Raw genomic sequence first — 21,652 nt, 5'->3', positions numbered from 1 at the left:
TTGAGCAATTGTAGCCACAGAGGCCACGTCCTGGGATCAGCCAGTGGAAGGAGCAGGCTCTCCCAGGAATATTATGGGCAAGGGGTAATGACAGAAAACTCTGTTCAGCATAGTTCAAAAAATAGCCATTGATACCAAAATACTTGAGACAATATAATTATTAATAAGCAAACAGTAGAGGGTCAGGTGACAGAGTGGCTGAGCTCTGATTTCTGGGCCATCAGTTACTGAAACGCCTGCATAGTATCATCTGAGACTGAAGTAAACCTTTCAAATTATCCTTCCTAAACACAGACATTCACATATATTCTTTGCATATTTATTGCACTACCAAACATTTTATATTTGGTCTGATTTGATCTGTAAGGGTTCCACAATTTGCCTTCAAACTCTGTAAAAAGAACAGAAATGAAAAAACATAACTATTTAAAAAACACATCAGGGCCTATGCTATGTTTTACTGGCTTTTCTTCAGCTCCCTCCTCCCTTGCTTCCCGGATTCTGGCATTTACAGATTAGCGGCAGTGAAAGAGCATGAGTTGGGGGGAGTCTACTGGAGACAAAGCCAGAGCTACTGGCAGACATGTTCACACAATGAGTCAACTGGCCTCTTGCGCCCATTCCCCATCCAACTTGTATATGGCTGCCGGCAGCACCTTGTCTCTTGGCTATGCTTGTCCTCCAATTCCCACTCCCCATGATCAGCCCTGTTCCAAGGCCCATCACACTGAGTATTTCAGAGTGAAAGATGCATGAAACTGAGTTCGTTTAGCTGGACAATTGTGAGAAAGAGTGAGGTCTTGGGTGAACATTGTGGTGGCAGTCATAGGGAAGCCACACCAGTCCTGTTTTCAGCTCAGCTGTACACATGAAAGCCTGGACATGCAGGTTGGTTGTGTCCACTTCCTGTTCATTGTGAAGGAAAGATGATGTTCTCCCTGTTAGGGCTTGGTCGTGAGAAAGCCCTATCCTCTGCCACCCGGCTCTACTGCATAACAGGAAGATACTTGTTGATGCTTTGTGTACTACCTACCATTGCAGGCTCACGGGTCTGGCTTTTCAGAGGCTTGAGAATCTGATTTTAAAAATCCACTGCAGTAAACAGAGAAGTAAAATAATGGTTTTCTGTATTAAAGTGCATGTTCTGCAGTTATTCTCATTTCTCTATCTTGTTCCTTCCACTCTCCAGGCCCTTGAATGCACTGCCCTCCTAGGAGCTGCAGATGCTGGGCCCCTTCACATGGTATCTCAGCCCATGACAGGCTGAGATTGGCTCTGTTGTCCAGGCACAAGGCTCAGTGCCACCTCCTCCCACCCCCTCCCCTTGGAGCCCCAGGTTACTAGGTAACTCCTCAGGGCTGCCAGCCTTCTACAGAGGTTCCAGTGAGAAGGGGGTCAAAGTGGAGACAGACTGAAGTATTATTTTTTGATATATGATTTGTATAGGGAGATTTAGAAAATCTATAATTCTCTACATAAATATCTGCAAGTGTTCACACACACACACACACACACACACACACTTGACAGCACCAGGCTGGGGGACCAACCCCACACAGTCAAATAATCTGTGCATAATTTTTGACTTCCCCAAAACTTTACTAACAATAGCCTACTGTTGCCTGGAAGCCTTGCTGACAACATAGTCAATTAACACATATTTTGTAGATTTTATGTAGTATAGACTGTATTCTAAAGAAAAGAAAATGTCATTAAGAAAATCATAAAAGCTGGGCTCGGTGGCTCAGCCTGTAATCCCGCGCCTTTGGGAGGCTGAGGTGAGTGGATTGCCTGAGCCCGCGGGTTCGAGACCCGCCTGGGCAACTTGGCGAGACCCCATCTCTACAATAAATCAAAATGAGCCGGGCGTGGTAGCGCGTGCCTGTATTTCCAGCAACTTGGAAGGCTGAGGCGGAAGGATCACCGGAGCCTGGCAGGTCAAGGTCGCGGTGGCCGGGAGCGGCCACTGCACTCCAGTCTAGGAGACAGAGTGAGACTCCAACTCAAAAAAAAAAGAAAAAAAAGAAAATCATAAGAAAGAGAAAATGTCTTTACTATTCTTTAAGTGAAAGTGGATCGTCATCAAGATCTGCATCCTTATCATCTTCATGTTGAGTAGGTGGAGGAGTAGAGGGGCTGGTCTTGCCATCTCAGGGGTAGCAGAGATGGAAGAAAAGCCATGTGTAAGTGGACCTGTGCTGTTCAAATCCGTGTTGTTCAAGGGTCAACTGTTTATATATGTGTGTGTGTGTGTTTGTACATATATATATACATGTGTGCACATATATGTGATGAGGCATACACATATACATGGAGATTAATCTCCCAGCTCTTCCCTGTTAAGAGAATTATGAGGTGGCTCTGTCAGTCCTGTCTTCTGGGGAAGAGCCTGTCTTGCCACATGCTATGTCAGGCTTTGTAATGAAGAACTGAGGAGAAAGCGAAAGTGAGAAGGAAGAGACATAGGGACAGAGCTGAGCTTAGAGGATTGGGGAGAGTTCATAGTGAGTAGGACATGGGTGCAGTTTTATTAAAAAAATTTTGCTGACCTTTTTATCCCCCATTCAAAGTGCTTATAAAGCATAAGAAAATAAATGGAGTCAATAAAAAATCACTTCAGTTGCTGGGCTGTGCTCTCCTGAACACAGCATCATCCTTTAAGGCTGGATGCACCAGCCACAGCTGTTGGGAATCACAGTCTGTCCATGACCCTGCACTTACCATCCAACATAGCTAAGTCCTTCTCTTCGTCTTGGACTATATCAGAATATAAGCTATCTTTATGTCCTGAAACTAGAATTAAACAAAGCATATTGGGTTTAGAATATAACCAATGACTCAGGAGAGAGTTTAAATCAATATTTTTCAAATTGTGTTGACCACAATAGACAGAAGACACATTTTACATTAGAGTCCAGCATGTGTACTTGTGTATGTATCAATGAAATGAAAAGTTACAATAATACCCTTTTCCAACCTAATCTTGACCCTTTTCTACCTTTCTACTTACCTTTTTCATCCTCCCCTCCTATCCTAGTTTATTGGAAAACAAATAGGGTCTTCTTACTCTTTTTAAAAATCAGTTTTATTCTATATTAATGAGGACAATGCTTGTGAGTAAATTGATTTCATTAACCACTTACTCTTTTTTACAATCCACCAGAGGTTATGACACACTGCAACACCTCATACTGCATTGCCCTACTCCTGGAAAATCATGTCGCCCTATCCATAGGAGGCCACAGCTCCTTCCTTGCATGGTGCTTAACACCTGCTGGGCCACTGGCAGCAAGAGCACTACCACCCAGATGTCAGAACCCTGTCTAGCCCCTTGAGGGTCAGTCTGCTGGGGTTGAGCTCACCAGCTCCTGGGGACAGTTTCCAAGCCACATAGGGGGCTCTCAGGCTCATGGCCAGCCACGTTAGTCATCTAAACCTAATCCATCTCCTTCATGTGTCATCCCGCCACTCATACCCACTGGGCACATGACTGACTAACCTCAGCCAAACCACAGGTGTCCCATTCCTTTGCACCTGGGATCCAGCCCAGTCACCCTGCTGAATATTTTCCGAATACAGCTTTTTACCACCCGGACTGTGGTTCTGGTCCTGCCTGATCACCTGAGATGACTCCTCTGTTGAATCTGCATCCCCAGAGGGAGGGCTCAGTGAGTATCTGACCATGTCCTCCAGAGATTTAAGCAGATTCTAAACATGATCTCTGTGAGTACAGGATGAGGGCACTTCACGGCTGGTAGGAAACTCCATTTCTTCTCTGACATTTGGTGGGAACCTTTGGAAAAAAGAGCCATTTCTTTCTAGTGCGTGTACCTACCACCTGGGATTTGCTGCTTTTCCTGGTTGTCATCTGTGATGGGTAAGGAGATCTTGGAGATCTTTTGATCTTGTTTGGCTAGTTCAGTTTCTAAAAGTCAGATTAAATATTGAGTTAACAAGGGAATTAAACAAAACTCATACTCGGATCATCTGCCCCAGAGACCTCTACACTGCAAGTAGCAACCATGCTCTGTTTTCAGAGACCTCCAAGCATGGGGGGTGGCCACATTATGACTGTTGTCAACACCCTGGGATAATGGTTTGGGAGCAAAATTCGAAGGTGACAGAGTCAGAACCAAACAGATACATATATACTTGACCAGCTTTTTTGTTTTTTGTTTTTTTGAATTGGAGTCTCACTCTGGAGCACAGTAGCATACTCACAGCCACCCCAGCATTGACTTGCTAGGCTCTGGAGATCCTTCAGCCTCAGCCTTCCAATAGCCGGGACTATAGGAGGGCACTAGCCGGCTAATTTTTTTTTTTTTGTAGAGACAAGGTCTCGCCAAGTTGCCTGGGTTGATCTCGAACCTGTAGGCTCAGGCAATCCACTCACCTTGGCTTCCCAAAGTGCTGGGATTACAGGCTGAGCCCCCAAGCCCAGCCTACCTGACTAGCATTAACTTGTTTTTCACAAAACTCTCTATCATGCAAGTGTAGATGAGTAATGTAGACTAATCACTAGTGGAGGTGTTTTAGAGCCACTGCTCTGTAGCTCATACTCTGGAAGGAAGCTCACAGCAAAAGGTCCTACATCCTGAGAGTCAGAGTTGGAGCCACCTGCTCACTGGATTCTCGTGCCCCTGGCCTGCGCCCCCAGCTTTCCAGTGGCAGTGCAGGCTGTTGCGGGTCCCCACCTGGAAATAGGGAAGGCAGGACTCCAGAGGGCACTGGATTAGAGATCTGTGCATAAATAAATGCATTTATTTCTGAATGTCTTTTTCTACATTTAAGATGGAAGTTCTTTTAAGGCAAAGAAGGTAGCCTTCCTTATGAGCTTATGATTAAAGAAAATGCCAAAAAGAAAAATAAGCTTATTAAAGTTTATCAATAAAAAATATTTTTTACAGTGTTGTGTGTTGAATTGTGTTTCCAGAAAGAGATGCTGAAATCCTAACCCAGGCATCTGTGAACATGACCCTACTGGGAAACAGTCTTAGCAGACATAATCAATTTAAGCTGGGGTCATACTGGATTCAGGTGGGTCCTACACACATTGGTTGATATCCAAGTAAAGAGAGGAGACTTGGAGACACAGACACTCATAGAAAGAGGACAGATGGGAGGGGGGAAGTGGAGGTCAGGGTGACATGGCTGCAATCCAAGAACCAAGCATAGCCTCTGGAGACTGGAGGAGGCACAGAGCCTCCTTCCCTGGAGCCTTCCCAGGAGGCAGAGCCCTCCTGACATCCTGAGATAGGTCTGGCCTCCTGAGCTGTGAGCAATATTCTCACACACTGCAACACCTCACACTGCAATATTCTCTTATTCGAAGTCACCCAGTTTGTAGCAATTGCTGATGGTACTTGTAGAGAACTGATAATTCTGGTATGCACAAAATTTATAAAATCAGAGTGTTAAGATGTGTTTTCTTTGACATTCTTAGGAGATGTTTTATTTCAAGGGACACACTGAATTAGCAATTTATTTTGTCTTGAATTTAGGTTAGAAATGATAAAATGTGGAGTTATTTATATTAATAGTGATTCATTTATAACAAATATTTTAATACTCCTTTAATAGCAGCACAACAAGATCTCACATCTAAGAGATTACCTGATTGGTATGGCTGAAAATTCATCTTTACTCCAAGTGCAACAAGCTTCTCCTGTTGGAAAATTTTACCGTCAGAAAATTAAATTACCACAATTTCTGACCTAAAAATGTTGTGATTTAAAAACCCTTTGACTCCTGATTTAAAAGTAGCCAACAAATATTTTTTATATGCCAGAAATTATATAACTAAATGGGCTCTATTCTTCTGCTGATTTCTTCAAAATTTTCTTGCCTCATTGTTTTTAGGAACAAAAATGGAACCCACAGAAAACCAATATATTTGTTGTCTAGGAGAACCAGTTAAGGCCATTATCAAAGTCCCTGTGCCTCTTCCCTTGTCTACTCTGACATTACCTCAATCAGGTCATTTGTTATTCTGGTCATTATCTTTTCACTTATTTCAACATCTTCGAGGTCTGTCAGAACCACCCATGTTCCATTCTCAAATTTCACAGGCATAGAAAAGACAATCTCTGTAGGAATCCCAAACTGGCCTGCAGTGGGGAAACAAGGCAGAGTAGGTCAGAGAACTCTGAGAGGGAAGGCCTTCCTGCCAAGCACTGTAGAGAAGGGCAGACCATGAGACTCAGCTTCTAATAACAACGATGGGATAATGTTTCTGGGGGTTCCTCTCCAGAGAGGGCTGAGACACCTATTGGAAGTGTTGATTGAGCACCCACCCACGTTTGGACAACCCTCCCGTCCACACCCCCATCTCATACAGGGGTAATGCAGCCCTTTTCTTTCAAGCCTCATCTATTCCTCCTGTCCCCACATCTTTTCCTTGACCCTTTGTGCAGTCCAAGAGTCATCAGTGGTTCACTTTGACCTTCCACTCTCTTGCCTATTATGGCAGTCACATGGCCAGGTATGAGGGAGGAAACAGAAGGCAGGGGAAGGATGAGAAACAAAAAATTCGGTTATTTCTCTGTAACCCCAGATCCCCATCTGGATGTGCTCAAAATAATAAGACTGAAGATATTACTGAGTACCACTCAGACAGAACTGCCTCCCTCTTGGTGCCTCAATCACTTAACGGAATTACTCCTGCCATTCTAGACATCAATAATGTTGTCACCAGGGAAAAACATTGAGGACAGTCAAGAAACTAAGATGAGTTGCTCCTCAGAGGGCTCCTTAGTTCTCCCGTCATTCTGTTTGTTTTATCAGTAAAGAGCCTGCCTCATGGGCAGACAGTGTGTGAGGGTTCACCTCTCAGGTACGTTTTAGGGAGCCCATGATCACCTGACCCCTCCTCCAGTATTGCAATGTTTATTTTCTAATTTAATTTAATTTAATTTTTTTTTGAGTCAGGGTCTCACTCTGTCACCCAAGCAGGAATGCAGTGGCATGATTATGGCTCACTGCAGGGATTATGGCTCAACCTCCTGGGCTCAGGCGACCCTTCAACTCCAGCCTCCTGAGTAGCTAGGACTACACTTGGCTTATTTTATTTTTGAATAAAATGTCTACAGATATTAAACTTTCTTTCTACAAATGAAGATAAGGTTTAAAATGCCCACTTCCCTAAAAAGATAATACACAGGTTGGAATTCACATTCTGACAATGTTCATGCCCTTCAACCTCAAGTGAACATGTTTCACATGTGTAAATGCGGCTTCTAAGAAGGTACAGAAAGACAACCCAGACAAAGACCCTGCCTCAGGGTATACCACTCTAATGAAGGGGACACAAGCAACTAATCACTCTGTCAAAGAGGGCAGACTCCAGTACACTCCAGACAGAGGAACACAGTGGACAAATGCTCTTCAAGTATGGGGGAGGCAGATGGATTCTGACTTGGGGGTTCTGGAAGGTCTCCTCAACCTCAGCACAGTCACTGAGACAGTGGGGATATAAAGATGCAAGAGTGGGTCAGATTGGGAGGGGCAGCATGCAAGCCTAGAGGATGTGGGACAGAAGTGACAATTGGCTTTCAGGTGGCAGCGCCTCACAGGTTGGAGCTAGGCAAAAGCCTGGGTTGGAGCCCTGGGAGGGAAGAGGCTCACTAAGGGAAACTAAAACATGAAGGGAAGAGATGCCAGAGACAGAACCGACAGAGACACAACATCAGCTGTTCCCTCCCCTCTTGTAAAAGGGCGAACATCTTCTGGATGGCACTCAGTAGACTGAAGTACGGAGGCTATAAATGTGTAGAAAACATTTGTGGATGGAGGCAACCTACCCACAACCCTGTGCCACCTGGTGCCCTGTAGCCTCTGAGTCCTGTATTCTGCACCTGCATGCCCCCACAGCATCTCCAGGGTAGCGCTGTGCACATCTGGGTGTCCTGGCAGGCCATCTTCTTTATAAGCTGCCTTGATGCCTCCTGCCCCTGCCTGACATGGTGTTATGATCCTTTCTTGGCTAGCACAGCAAGGAATCTCACAAGACCACTGTGTCCTGAAGGCTGAGGCCAGGTCCATTTCCTGTGTGTGTTCCCAGGGCACTCACACAAAACACTGCTGAAGTTCTGAAGGAATGAATGACTTTTTGAATTTCTGAATGAGTTCATGGACGATTATGGAACTGTGAAAGTCCAGATAGCATACAGATGATAATGACAGTGAGACAGGTGGGACAGAGGATGAGGGGCACAGGCATCTATGGAGGTTCAAATATCATGAGATGAGAAAACCCAGGCTTACCTTCACTCAACACTCCCAGAGACATGATCTCCCCAGGTGGCGAGCCATGGTACCAGTACTTCAACGTTGTGGCTATACTGTGTGCAGCCAAAATGCCTCCAAATTGTCTGCCTGTAGTAGTCAAGTTTTTAAGAGTTGCTACAAATTCCCTGTTTAGCCACTCGCTGTAAGGAGAGAAAAAACCCAACCTTACAAGGGAGAGAGGAAAGGAAATGAAAAAAGACATTCCCTGGGCTGATGGAACAAGGGATAAGGAGTCTCATCCCAGTCAAACAGAAACATGGCTTCATGAGCCCTTCTTCAAAGTCTCCAATCACGCAAGAAGCCCATGGTGAAATGAAATGTCCCAAGATGCAAAACTAAAATAATGCTCATGTAAATCTGGAACACAGAAAAGTGGCCAAAGATGTCAGTAGCAATTACCTCAATACAAATAACTTGTTCTATGCAGATACTGTCTTGGAACCAGTGGTAGCCTTCATTTTAAACAAAATAAGTTCATAAAACATTGAATTACAAGTTGGGTATCCCTCATCTCAAATGCTCAGGGCCAGAAATGCTTCTGACTTTTTAGGATTTTGGATTTTGGGATACCTGCATACACACAATGAGATATCCTGGGGATGGAACTCGGGTCCAAAGTAAAATTCATCCACGTTTCACATACACCTTACACATAGAGTCTGAATGTCATTTTGTGTAATATTTGTAATAATCTTGTGCATGAAACAGCTTGTATGCTTGGCCTTCGGAAGCAAGAGAGTCAGGTGTGGGAATTTCCACATGTGTCGTGCTGGCACTCAAAGTTTTGGGTTTGGGGGGCATCTCGGATTTCTGAGTTTGGGATGCAGGAATTAGGAAGATGATGATGTCCCTGTGATCCAGAGTCTAAACTCAGGGACCATCCAGCTGGACTAGAACTAGGGCTGAGAGCATCTGGCCTGCCCTGTGCAACACTACTCTAAGACCCTGGCCTGGAGTCGTGCACATGGGAGGTGAGCCTGACAGTAGTCCCATGCTGGATGGAGCTGCTGTGGCCTGAGGAAGAACTGAAGTGAAGGATGAGGAAGCTGTTGTTGTAGCTGGGAAAGTGCCATGGGGTGCGGAAACAGGCTTTGAAGGCACCCCGCCTGCTCCTCCCCTGCCCTTGCACCACACTGGTGTCCACTGAGGCCGGCGCACTCCCAGGCCTTCACCCAGAGGAATCCATTTCATCCTCCTCACAAGGCTGTTTCCCCTTGGCAGATGAAAACATGAGGGCACAGAGAGGCTAAGTAATTTCTCTAGAGTCACGCAGCTAAACCATGGCTGGTGAATTAATTTCAGGCTAGCTTGGTACCGGGACAGTGCTCTGCCTCTCCTGGGACAGAGCACCCTACACGACCTGGGCCTACTCATCATCTTAATTCCTCTTCCTCAAAAATGTTTCCACTAATTTCAACTTGCATACACACCCTTGTCTTTACACAAAATAAGACTCCCTACAGATGCCTGCTTTAGAGATAACTTTAGAGCAATGTATGAGCTATTGGGTAATCTGAAGTATAAAAATTCATAATTTCAAAATCAAATAAATTGGAGGTGAGGATTAACTAGTTGATATTCTGTGGAATTTTTTGTTTCTTCAACAGAGAGCACAAATACAGGTTTGGACAATGCAAGTTGTTTTTGTACAAAGATTTAAAAGATTGTAACAACCATTATACACTTAATTAACATTATTGATACTTGACTTAAAAATATATTGTACCTGTCAAAAATCACGTCTAAAACGGGGCGTGGATATCGAAGTGGTCCCCAAATGGCACTATCGTATCTGTAAACCTTTGTTTTTCTCAAATCAACATAGTTATTTCCACTGATATTACCCCAAATTATCACATCTTTAATATCTGTGAAGAACAGAAATAAAAAATAATCATAAAAATGTACATTACTATAAAAAATTACCTGAAGCCTGTGTGTGTGTGTGTGTGTGTGTGTGTGTGTGTGTGTGTGTGTGTGTGTATGTGTTTTAGGATTGATCTTTTGCTATAAAATGAATCTAAGTGGTTGGGCGAGGTGGCTCACACCTGTAATCCCAGCACTTTGGGAAGATGAAGGACTGCTTTAGGCCAGGAGCTTGAGGTTGCAGTGAGCCATGATTGTGCTACTGCAGTTCTGCCTGGGTGACAGAGTAAGACAAGTTTCAAAAAATAAAATCTGGTCGGGTTTGGTGGCTCAGCCTGTAATCCCAGCACTTTGGGAGACCGAGGCGAGTGGATTGCCTGAGTCTGCGGGTTTGAGATCAGCCTGGGCAACTGGGCAAGACCTCGTCTCTACAGTAATCAAAACTTAGCCAGGTGGAGCAGCACATGCCTGCAGTTCCAGCTACTTGGAAGGCCAAGGTGGAAGGATTGCCGGAGCCCAGCAGGTTGACACTGCGGTGACCATGAGTGTGCCACTGCACTCTAGCCTGGGCGACACTGTGAGATTCCAACTTAAATAAAGAAAGAAAGAAAGAAAGAATAAATAAATAAATAAATAAAAGATCTGGGTCACCTTAAAAAAAAAATCTAGGTTTATGCTTCTTAAAACTGTACAAAACATGTAATCATCTCTCTAACTATTGGGGTTTGGCAATCCCTAACAACAAATACTCTGGGAAGTGTGGGTTTATGAGTAAATTCAAGGAATAATGAAATGTTACCTGGAAAAAACTGTTACTGAAAATTATATCACTGGTGTTTGTCCTCACTTTATTACTTCACTTGCTTCTGAGTCTTAAATAAATAGATCTTGGCATATCAAATACTTGTTTATTAATTTTTATAATAATGGACAAAGTCAGTCAAAAATTGTCTGCACAGTGGCCAAATCACAGAACAAGAAGTTCTTTGTATCTGCTTTATACTTCTATTGCAGACACTCAGAATAACCCTAGAAGGCAAAATTGCCTTGTAAAATAATAAAGGTCCACAGGTCAGGAATGTAATATGGCCTGAATTTAGTGAAGACCTAAATTCTAGATGTTTGTTATACTTATTTTTTCTCCTTGACCTTTGCTCTCTCCATGTCCTAGTCCCCAGGGCTGCCTGCAAGATCAACCAACTTGCTTTTCTCTTGAAGAACTGTGGCCTGTGGGTCATGCCAACTTCCTTGATGGCATGCACAAGTAGAATTGGCCAAGGGTCTGAGCAGTGTCAATCACCAGGCTTCCCCTCTTGCATCCACTGTTCACAAGATCTGTAACTTCCCTGATTGCTCCTACACATCTCACAAACCTAAACTGGTATTGGAGATGTTTTTCAGACTCTGCATTCTGGTAGACCATCTGATGCCACCTGGATCAGTGATGCCTGATCCCCACCCAGACACTGACTTGGTGCAGGAAGACAATCTCAGCTCGTGATTTCATTCCCAACCAATCACCAGTCCCAACTCTCTGCAGGCCCCTACCACCAAATTACTCTTAAAAATGCATGTCTGGCTGGATAGGTGGCTCACACCTGCAATCTTAGCACTTTGGGAGGCCCAGATGGGAGGACTACTTGAGCCCAGGAGTTTGAGACCAGCTTAGGCAACATAGCTAGACCTCTTCTTTACAAAAAATCAAAAAAATAGCTGAGTCCAGTGGCCACGCCTATAGTCTCAGCTACTCAGGAGGCTGAAGCGGAAGGACTGCCTAAGCCCAGGAGCCCGAAGCTCCTCTCTCTCTCAACCTCTGAGTTCTTGGGGAGGAGGATTTGAGAAGCCTCTCCCGTCCCTACCTCCCTGCTCAGCTGCGCATGATTGTTACTAAAAAGGACATCAGCCTACACCAGTACCCCGTGTTCTCTGGCTGCTCTGAAATCCAGCTGTCAAAACCCAACAGAGTGCTGCACTCACGGGCGGGTGTTGTCCTCAGCCGCCTGGCGAGGGCAGCCTTGACCTGCCCTTCCACACCCAGCGCCACAGCCACGATGCTGCGAACCAGTCTCGGTGCAAACGTTGTCAGCAGCAGCACCCGGAGGTTCACGAAGCTCTTCCCCGCCACGACCACCCGTACGGAGGAACTCGCATTGCGCTCCAGCAGGCGCCCGTCACGCCGGCATCGCAGCAGCTCCTGGTGGAGGCGGGCCTCTAGGCTGGGGGCATCGCGCAATGCGCAGGGCTCCAGCACCACCACTACGTGTGCCCCGCGGAAGGCCTCCTGCGCTCGTGTGCACACAGACACACTACGCAGCACTTGCGACGCCAGGTAACAGATCTCTGTCGCCAGGTCCTGCAGGTCCTCCTCTGTGTCCTCATCATCAAAGAGAACCAGGCTGAGCTCGGAGTGTGCCCCAAACACCTCCCCACTGACCAGGAGGGGAATGAGGCTGCGGCAGGCAGTGGTAGATGCGCTGGGAAAAACGCAAGGCCAGACATGAATGGTCAGCTCCCCCAAGCCTCGACTCATAAGGAACACTTCTGCAGGGCATTGACAGGGCGACTTAGCATTTTAAATAAGCACGCACATGGCTGCATTGCCATCTTAAGGCTAGAAATAAAAAGTGGAACAAAAAAAATTCTCACTATTCATCCCTGCTCTGGTCATCTGAAAACAATCCAAAATAAGACATGTAACAGTTGTTAGGTTTTTCAAGTAAAACAGAATTCCCCATATGCTAAAGGCAAAATTTCAAAGATCTAGATCATATTACTCTAGTTACATGTTTACGTTTCCTCTCAAAAAGATAAAGACAAGTTTCAGTTAATCAGAATTCATTACCAAAAAAAAAAATACTCTTATCTACCCAGTAATGACAGTTTCTGGAAAGGACCATCTTTTCCAAATTTTTACAAAAAAACATCTTTACAAAGACAGCTAGGCTGCACACAGGCCATGCATGGCGTGTCTGTACCACAGTTATGCAAGGGCTTGGGCACTCTGCAGCTGTGACTTCCAGCTGTGAGCTGTGATGACCCCGTGAGGAATTCAGAGGTGTATCTGGGCATTTCTGGTGTTCAGTGGCTTTGGAAGGGGTACAGTGGGGGTTTCAACAGTTTCTGTACCCTTTTAATCCTGTAAAAAATAGGGAAGATGTAAATCAGTAAATCAGGTGACAGGGTCATGGATAAAAGTTTATGATATCACTCTCAATTCTTTTCTGCATTTGAAATCTCTTATAATAATTAATACTTTTCAAAATGAATGTACCTATTAGGATACACACATGTGTAGTGAGGACAGTGTGAAACAGACTAAGGGATAAGGAAGGGCAGGGGATGGGAGAGCAAGAAAGGCTGCAGAGATAGAAGACAACAAAGAAGGCAAGGCCCCTGGGAGCCCAAAGGAAGGAGAGAAGTGGGAGGAACAAGGTGAGGGCAGGTCCTGGGAGGGAGCAGGTGCATGGAGAGGAGCCAAGGAAAGCTCTAGCAGTGGGAAGAGGGAGAGAACAACAGCCAGAGAGAGTGACTGTGCAAAGCAGCACTACTATGGAGTTGCTTTAGGGGTAGGTGTGTGTATGTGTGTGTTGTATAAAACCTAAAGCTCACTCATGGGTTATATTGGAGGGGATATAGATACACACACACACACATATACATACATATGTATATATATATATATATTCATAATATACACATGTATATACATGTGCCTATACATACAAGTATATACTCACACACATCTTAGGCCCTGACATTCAGGTATTCTTCCATCACGAAGTCAATCCCATCCCCCTGTTCTTCCTAAACATAAACAGCCAATCTCAAGAAGCCTGGGTGTGATGGTCCCACCTGGTGATCCAGACCTGCAGCGGGCTGATAAGACCCTTCAGCACCTCCTCCTCCTGCTTTTTTTCTATGTTTGCCCCCAGGTTCTCTTGAGCAATCAGCATCATCAGCTGGGTCGTCATGCTAGAGGTGACACCATAATATAGCTAGGCCCAGGAAAGAGAAAGTCAACACCAGAGAACAGATAATTAGCTGATGATGGCTATGATGGAAATAATACAAGGCTGGGCGCAGTGGCTCATGTTTATAATCCTAGCACTTTGGGAGGTGGAGGCAGGAGGATCACTCGATCTCAGGAGTTGGTGACCAGCCTGGGCAACATAGTGAGAACTGGTCTCTAATAAAAAACAAACTAGCCAGGTATGGTGGTGTGCACCTGTAGTCCCAGCTACTTGGAAGGCTGAAGAAGGAGAATCGCTTGTTTCCAGGAGTTCAAGACCAGCCTGGACGACCATCTCCACACACAAAAAAAATAGCCAAGCATGGTGGCATGTACCTGTAGTCCCAGGTACTCGGGAGGCTCAAGAGAGAGAACCGATTGAGCTCAGGAGTTTGAAGTTGCAGTGAGCTATGACTGTGTCACAGCTCTCCAGTCTGGGTGATAGAGTGAGACCCTGCTTCTATAAAAAAAAAAAAGTAAAAGCAAGAAACTTGAAAGTGAAAATAATGTAAGAGAATGACAATTGTCTGAGCAGAGAACTCAAGTGCATGCACACCTGGGCATGCTCTAGGAATTCATTATAGCCTCCCAGAAGCAAGCCCTTCCCACCGCGGTCCAGCAGCTCTCTCCAGATGATGGGGGACTTCTCATGGTTCCACCTATTCTGCTTACACAGGTCCTTTAGCCACTCCTGTTGAATGACATTCAAAGGAAACCATGTGTTGAAAATGCCTGAGAACTCAGTTTAATATTTCATAACTCAAACATGAAGATACCAAGTTTTCTTTAGCATCACTACATCCATTCAGTTATCTTTAAACAATAAAATTTAAATACAGAAAATAGTGATGAGTTAGTAACAAATAAGTAAGAAATTGATTATGTAACGTTATTATTGATAAAGTAGCAAAGAATCAAATACAGAATATTCTTCAAATTCATTGACCAAATAAAGGTACTAAATGTTCTTTTTGCTGAGAAGACTTGGAATGCAAGTGTTTAGCTTAAAGAGAGGCCACATTTCCAATTCATCTGATTTTTAAAAAACATTCAACTTATTTTGCCCTTATTCTTCATATATAAGAGATATTTTCAGTCTTAAGACCATATACATTTTTATACTGATTTTCAAATCTGTGGGTGTGGTTTATATAGTTCAGGCTGACTTAATGAACTAAAAGTTACCTGGGGATTTCTAATAATATTTATCTGAAAAGTCTAAATTGTTATTATCTGGTTTGTGTGGACCAGGTCTTTCAATGCCAAGATCCACACGGGGACAAAGTAGCATTCTCATGGTCAAGACACAGCAGCAGCCTTGAGCCATGCTGTTGGAAGCACATGACTGAGGCTACTGCACAGTAAAATCTTGGAGACAATTTCTCCTGCTGGTATCGACCATCTCCCCGCATTTATCCCACTTAAAGCAACCAATGCTATGAGGTGAGGAGGCCATCATGGCCCTCCAGTCACAGTACAGCCTGACCTGGGAAGCGCAAGCTTGGGGAGGGAAGGACTCACCACAAAGGCCCTTCAGCACCATGCAGAGATGGGACACCCCAGCAAGAGCTGGGAGGGTGCATGTGGCCTGGCTCCTGAGGGTGCTGAGTCAAGACTTGTTCATGAAGTTAGACAAGGGAGTACATGTCAGAATCAGTCACTCTTCTGCAATTCAAGTGGGGGACACTCAGCAGAGCATGGATGCTTGCCCCTCTTTCCTCTAGAAAGACACCACCCAGAATCCTGGAGGAGCTGCCCCACGGCAGTGTGAATTCCTCGTGGGCTCAGGGGTGGCTGATGACAAGTGCTGTCACGTGCAGTCCCCATCACACCCACAACAGAGGCCCTTGTCCCGAAGCCACGAGGTGCATCACTGACTGCTGTGACTCAGGACTGGCTCAATCCTCTCTCTGCAAATTGACTCCAGCCACAGAGAATGGCTTTGCCTAAGGAAAGTCCCTTCCTGGGGCAGCCGCATCAGGGCCTAGCTCAGGTGGGAGTGCAAAGTCTCAGGTTCTGGGCCTCACTGTAACACTGCTGCAGGGCCATCCACAGAGAGCTCTCTGCAGGATGGCTGAGCCCTGCTGCAGCTTCTTCTTCACCCAATCCTATCAACCTCACTCCTCGGGACACTGCTCCCAAGAACACTTCCCAAGAAAGCCCTTCACCAAGATCTCCATCTCAGAATCTGTTTCTGGGGAAACACTGTTCCAAAGATAGGTATTTCAAATAAACAAGTCCCTCAGGTCATTAGAAATCAACATGCTAGGCAATGAAAGTTAACAGGTGCAATATAAGCTATGTGGAATCTTGGAGGCTGCAGCCAAATTTATTCTACTCATTGGTTAGGCTCTCATTTGTTTCACTAGGGACTAGGAAAAGTAGAGACACTGTGTTGAGACTGGTAAGTAGGGACTCATCTTACTAGTACTCAAGTGTCAGTGGTATGTGAACACCCATCCCTGGAAGCATTCTGAGGCACTGGCTAAGACTTAACCAAATTAAAATGTATTTTTGTGTATGTGTGAGTTTAACAAACTATAAAGGCTTCTTACCTCCCAAACTTCAGGATGTTGTGTAATTTTATGTATCCGAAAATCAGGAAGATTCTTCTGTAAATAGTCTGCCAGAAGTTCTGCTTTAGCATAGTATGGACAATCTGCTCTACCTAAAAGAGTTCAAATTAGCAATATCCTCTCATCATGCAGAAATTATTATGCAGTTCTAAGTATTTGCCATGCTATATCAGAACTAATCATAGTTATGATATAATTTCATAACATAAAGTTAAAAACTGCCACAGCATAAACTTCTAATTTTTATTAAATCAAAAAAATAAAGTACATTTCAAAGGAGGTCAGAATCTTAAGTAATATGGAAAGGAAAAAAATATTGAATATTTTCCTTGCCTTAGAATGCTTCCATGGGTGGGTGTTCATGTACCACTGACACTTGAGTACTTGTAAGATGAGTTTCTAATTACCAATCTCGATAGTGTTTCTATTTTTCCCAGTCCCTAGTAGAAGTAAGTCAACTACTACTAACTAAGCATGAACTACTAACAATGATTCTCATTAATAGTCACTAAAAGGTAGTCAAGTAATGAGTAGTGGTAATATCACTTCTGGATTTGCTATGCATGGGGATTTTGGAGGAAGGAGAGAGAGTAGCCTAGGATGACTTACATTTTCTGGTTTGGGTGGATGGCCCTGACCTTGCTAGAGAGAAGTGTGGAAGAGAAGTTTAACTTAGACAAGTACAGTTAGAGGTGTCTGCCGTGCAGCTATGTGGGTATGATCAGAGAGTAGTCTGACGTGCAGAAGCCTTGTAAGGGTTTTAGACACCATTATATAGTCACTGTACCCAGGATATTAAAGCCACCTCCAGAAAATGGGATTGAGCGTCTGATAGAGCAGGGAACAAGTTCAAGGCAGAGCTGTCTCTGCAGCATCTTCCTTAGCAACTCCCAGGAGCCAGGTCGTCAGCCTCAAGGGAACTCCTGTCATCAACCCCTTGAGTCCTGCCATCTAATTCAAATCCACGGCTTATTCCTTCAAACCACACTACAGTTCATGTCTTAAATGATCTTATCTCACTGTCTTTTGGGAAATCAGCCCAGCACATGCCTCTCACCCTGGATGAACCCAGTTACCTGCCTTTTCTGTGCCTGGGTCCTACCTACTGGGTACACCAGGGAAACATGGTGGAACCAAGCAGAGGGCATCACCACAAAGTCAAGGGCACCAGCTGTGGCTGGCCCTTCTATTCCCCACAGTGACTATCCAAACTCTGCCCTCCTCCTCCAAATCCCTTCTCTCTGCTCAACACTTTTCTAAATGATCAGAAGACAACAGATAATCTGTTTTCTACTTTATAGAAACCAAACCAAACCAAACCAAACCACAGGAACACCCCCAACCTCCTCCCATCACCCCATGAGCCCATCTGCATTTGGATGTATCCTGTCCTCCTTTCTCCTGTCAAGTCTAACTCATCACTCACGCTCAGAAGCCCACCCTCTCCTGCCTGCCTCCTCAGGGATCTTGCCTAAAGAATTAACCTCTTTCTAGAATCCTCTCTTTCTAGATGTCCCTTTCCATCCTATGTAAATACATTCATTGTACTTATGCTTTTCCTGTCCTAAAAATAAAGAGCCCATGTCTCTCACGAGTCCCTTTATAGAACAACCTCTTGGAAGAGTCTCTACACTTTCTATTCCCCATTCTTCACTCCCTTAATTCTCATCCCACTGCAGTGCTTCTACCACAATCCTCTAGGAGGTCACTAAGGACCTCTGCACCACTACTTCCGATGGACACTTTTTGGTCCTTTTCTTGCTACTGCCTCCTCACACCCTTTGGGAAAACCCACCACTCTGGGACATCCTCCAGGTTCTCCTCCTACTTCTCTGTCATTCCCTTCTATACCCCCTAGGTATTAGCCCATTGAAAGGCATCCTTCTTATAGGCATCTTACCTTCACACACCATCTGCTTCCCAGGCCAGTCTCCTCCACTCCCTAGGGTTCAAGCAGCAATCTGGCTGTCTGGCTTGGACCGCTCTCTGCACCCAGACATCTGCCTCCATCTGTCTCTTTCTAAATGTTTCCCAGGTGCTCAGCAGGTCTATGCTGGATTCTGCCACCACTCTCCTACCAAAGCTTCATCTCCTATGTCTCACATCCATCCCCCAGGTATCTAAGAGTATTAAGAGTATCCAGAGGATTAGGCCTACTTTTCTGCTTATTATTATTATTATTTTTTCAGTGACTCCTAATCCACTGCTTGGGAGTAATTTTAAACTCCTTCTTCTGTTTCCCCCACCGTCCTCCACTCAATTAGGCATGTGGTATTATAGATTCTGCCTCCCGAATATCTCTCCAATCCATTCCTCTCCATCTCCATTGTTCACCACTCTGGACCAGGCCACCATCAACTCCTTCCTGGACCACAGTGCCAGTCTCCTCACTGGTCTCCTGGCATCCAGTCTTCCTCTTCCACACCACAGCCACAGCACTCAGCTAGAAGGCAAATTTGGTGCTGCTCTCCTCTTCCAAAAGCCTCCTGTGTACTTTGGATAAGGTCTAAACCACTGAGCATGGCTTACAGGAGTCTACATTTTCTATCTCTGCCCTCATCTTGACACTTTTCCTTGGACGATTTGCTCCAATCCTATGAAACTTACTTCAATTTCTGCTTGTTTTATATTCTCAGCTATCACCAAACCAGTTCTCCTCACTCTAAATCCATTCCCTGTTACCCAGGCCTAAATGCTCTCCTTCTTACCTCTTCTCTGTCGTAAACTCTTTCTCATCTTTCAGGTATCTCCCTAGAATATCTCCCTCTGGGAAGCCCATAACTGACCAAGGAAGGTCCTCGTCACAGTTCCTATGGAATCCTGCCCTGCCCCGTCACACATTTTCTGTAAGTTTCTTTTCTACTGTCTTCCTGGAGTACAGTTAGTCAGTGCTAAAAACAAAACAAAACAAAAAAACTCTTCTGAATGATTAAAGAAGCAAAGGAAATAGCTTTTTAGGTAAACGGTGAATGTCAATTGTGTCAATGTATCAAAGAGGTCAAATATGACAAGAACCAAACAGCTTCTAGAAAAGTCGTCGGTGCCTCTGGTGGGGAAGCTTCTGTAAGGAGGCAGGAGTAGAAGCCAGCTGGAGTAAAGGAAGAAGGGGATGGGTGAGCAGGCTACTTTTAAGGAACTGGCTGAAAAGGGGAGGAGGCAGGTACAGTGAATGGTTGCAATAGAATCCCCCAGCGATTTTGAAGGGCCACCACCAGGCACTAGCAAACCATTATCCCCTCCTTTTTCCTGGAAAGGGGCCCAAACCCAGCCCCCGCCTAAAATGGCGACCCGGCAAACAAAGGGGGCGTCTGAAACGGCACCTTCCGGATTCTTCTTCTACAGTCCGGCTCACCTTTTCCCGCGCCCGTGGAAAATCCACCAACCTGGATGGAGCTCTGTCAGCCAACCAATAATCGACTGATAGGTCGCCCTAAACCCCCATAAAGGCTGGCGTGCCCTTGCTTCAGCGCTACAGCCTGACCCTCAGGTCCTGTAGCCCACCACGTTCGACCCATTAAATCTCTTGGCCTTAACGGGTGTTGAGTCTCACTGTGTGCCACCGTCTTTCAGGTTTCCTTTCTAAAATGTTTCAGCGACTCCTCGTTGCTCTGAAGACAAGTTCAAACACCGTTTCTCGGACACGAGAGGCACGAGGCCCTGGCACGAGGACCTGGCTCCGCTCCGGTTCTGGCCCGGCTCCTGTCATTCCCATCCCACCCCCCATATCTAATCCTTCCTCCGTGACTAGCCTCGTGACCTTATCTGGAGCAGCCTCTCCGGTTCAAACCTCCCCTCTCAGCTCCAGTAGCCCTCCCAGCGAGTTCCCTGTGTCCACCCCCTCCCAGGTCAGGGCTCCATTCTCCGAGACCCGTGCACGGCTCCCTTGTGGCGTCCATTGCGCTATATGCAGAGCGCTTGTTGTCAAGCTCTGTGCCCAAGAGAATGAAACTCCCGGAGGAGGGGATACGTCCCCCGTGCGTCCCAATGTCGAGCATCCCCTTCTATAACCACCTTGCACAAAGGCCTAAGAGAGCATGGTGGTTCACAGAGGCTGGCCTTGCAGGAATACGAAGACCCTTAACAGGCGGGGCGCAGGCTGAAGCAGGACACTCACCTGCAATAACGAACTTAGCCATAGCTGGCGAGGACCTGAGTTGTCGCGGTTTCCTAGCAACCACGCCACGTGGCGCAGGCGCGCTGCGAGCCCTGCGCACGCGCACTACGGGCCTGGTGCCCGCAGAGAGGTTTAAATTAGAGTGAGCGTGCTGCGTGTGGCTCACAGAAACACGTTGCCATATGAACTCCCTGACTCCCCAACCCTATTCCCGCGTCCAGGAAGATTAGCATCTTCCACGGCGGGTTTTCTTCTCCTTATTGCAATACCTCCATTCGCCGCCGCGAACACGCCTTTTCTGATCCGTGAAGGGCGCCTTAAGTCTCGCGATACGCGCGACTCCCGGGACTATCATGGCCGCGCCGGTTAGAGACGTGGGGATTTGCTCGGAGGTGAGCGGAGAGCGGGCCACGGCGGCGCGGCTGGCGGCGGCTCGTGCTAGACTTTGTGCCCTGCGCTGGAGAGTCTCGGGAATCGCCTGGTGCTGAGTCTAGGGAGGCAGGCTGGTCTGGGCGTCCGCGGGTCTCTGGGCTCCGGGACGCGGGACTCCGTCTTTGTGCGCAGGCCACGCGGTCCCGCATCCTCCCCAGAGCACCTGCCTGCCCTTGCCAGTTCAGGTCCCTGCCGTCCCCCTCCCGCCCCGGCCTCTCTCCTGGTAACCCGGGGTCGGTCCTTGCTGAGCCCTCGTGTGGAGGGTTGCCCGTCAGTGTTTACTAGGGAGCCCCATGCAACGCCAACACAGCCCCAAATCCCGCCCGCAGAAGCGGCTGGCCGGACGCCTTTCCACCAGAGAGTCTCCTA

General features: G+C 46.0%; 1 protein-coding gene and 1 long non-coding RNA gene across 2 annotated transcripts; both read right to left on the bottom strand.

Moving 5' to 3' along the window:
- Positions 1 to 305: 305 nt before the first annotated feature.
- LOC103258478 lies at positions 306 to 1,126 on the bottom strand. Its single transcript, XR_504186.1, has 2 exons — positions 1,034 to 1,126; positions 306 to 391 (listed from the first exon to the last, which is right to left on the bottom strand). It is a non-coding gene; the product is annotated as an uncharacterized LOC103258478 (long non-coding RNA).
- Positions 1,127 to 2,568: 1,442 nt separating this feature from the next.
- MDH1B (malate dehydrogenase 1B) lies at positions 2,569 to 20,873 on the bottom strand. The gene is made up of 10 exons (XM_008056145.2): positions 20,852 to 20,873; positions 16,717 to 16,829; positions 14,718 to 14,852; positions 14,005 to 14,147; positions 12,130 to 12,626; positions 10,013 to 10,154; positions 8,263 to 8,426; positions 5,968 to 6,107; positions 5,614 to 5,665; positions 2,569 to 2,787 (listed from the first exon to the last, which is right to left on the bottom strand). Exons 1-10 carry the CDS (start codon positions 20,871 to 20,873, stop codon positions 2,693 to 2,695), a joined length of 1,503 nt encoding a protein of 500 aa, XP_008054336.1. The 3' UTR covers positions 2,569 to 2,692.
- Between the last annotated feature and the right edge of the window lie 779 nt (positions 20,874 to 21,652).

The sequence above is a fragment of the Carlito syrichta genome, unplaced genomic scaffold, assembly GCF_000164805.1.
Source record: "Carlito syrichta isolate Samal-C Ts95f unplaced genomic scaffold, Tarsius_syrichta-2.0.1 Scaffold302257, whole genome shotgun sequence".
Lineage (NCBI taxonomy): Eukaryota > Metazoa > Chordata > Mammalia > Primates > Tarsiidae > Carlito > Carlito syrichta.
This window is presented reverse-complemented; position numbering and strand designations above follow the sequence as displayed.

Coding starts and splice junctions, on each gene's coding strand:
- MDH1B (XM_008056145.2), bottom strand. CDS start 20,873: ATGGCTAAGTTCGTTATTGCAG. Junction 14,853..16,716: donor AACATCCTGAAGTTTGGGAG/GTAAGAAGCCTT, acceptor GTCATTCAACAG/GAGTGGCTAAAGGACCTGTG. Junction 8,427..10,012: donor TTAGACGTGATTTTTGACAG/GTACAATATATT, acceptor CTCTCCTTACAG/CGAGTGGCTAAACAGGGAAT.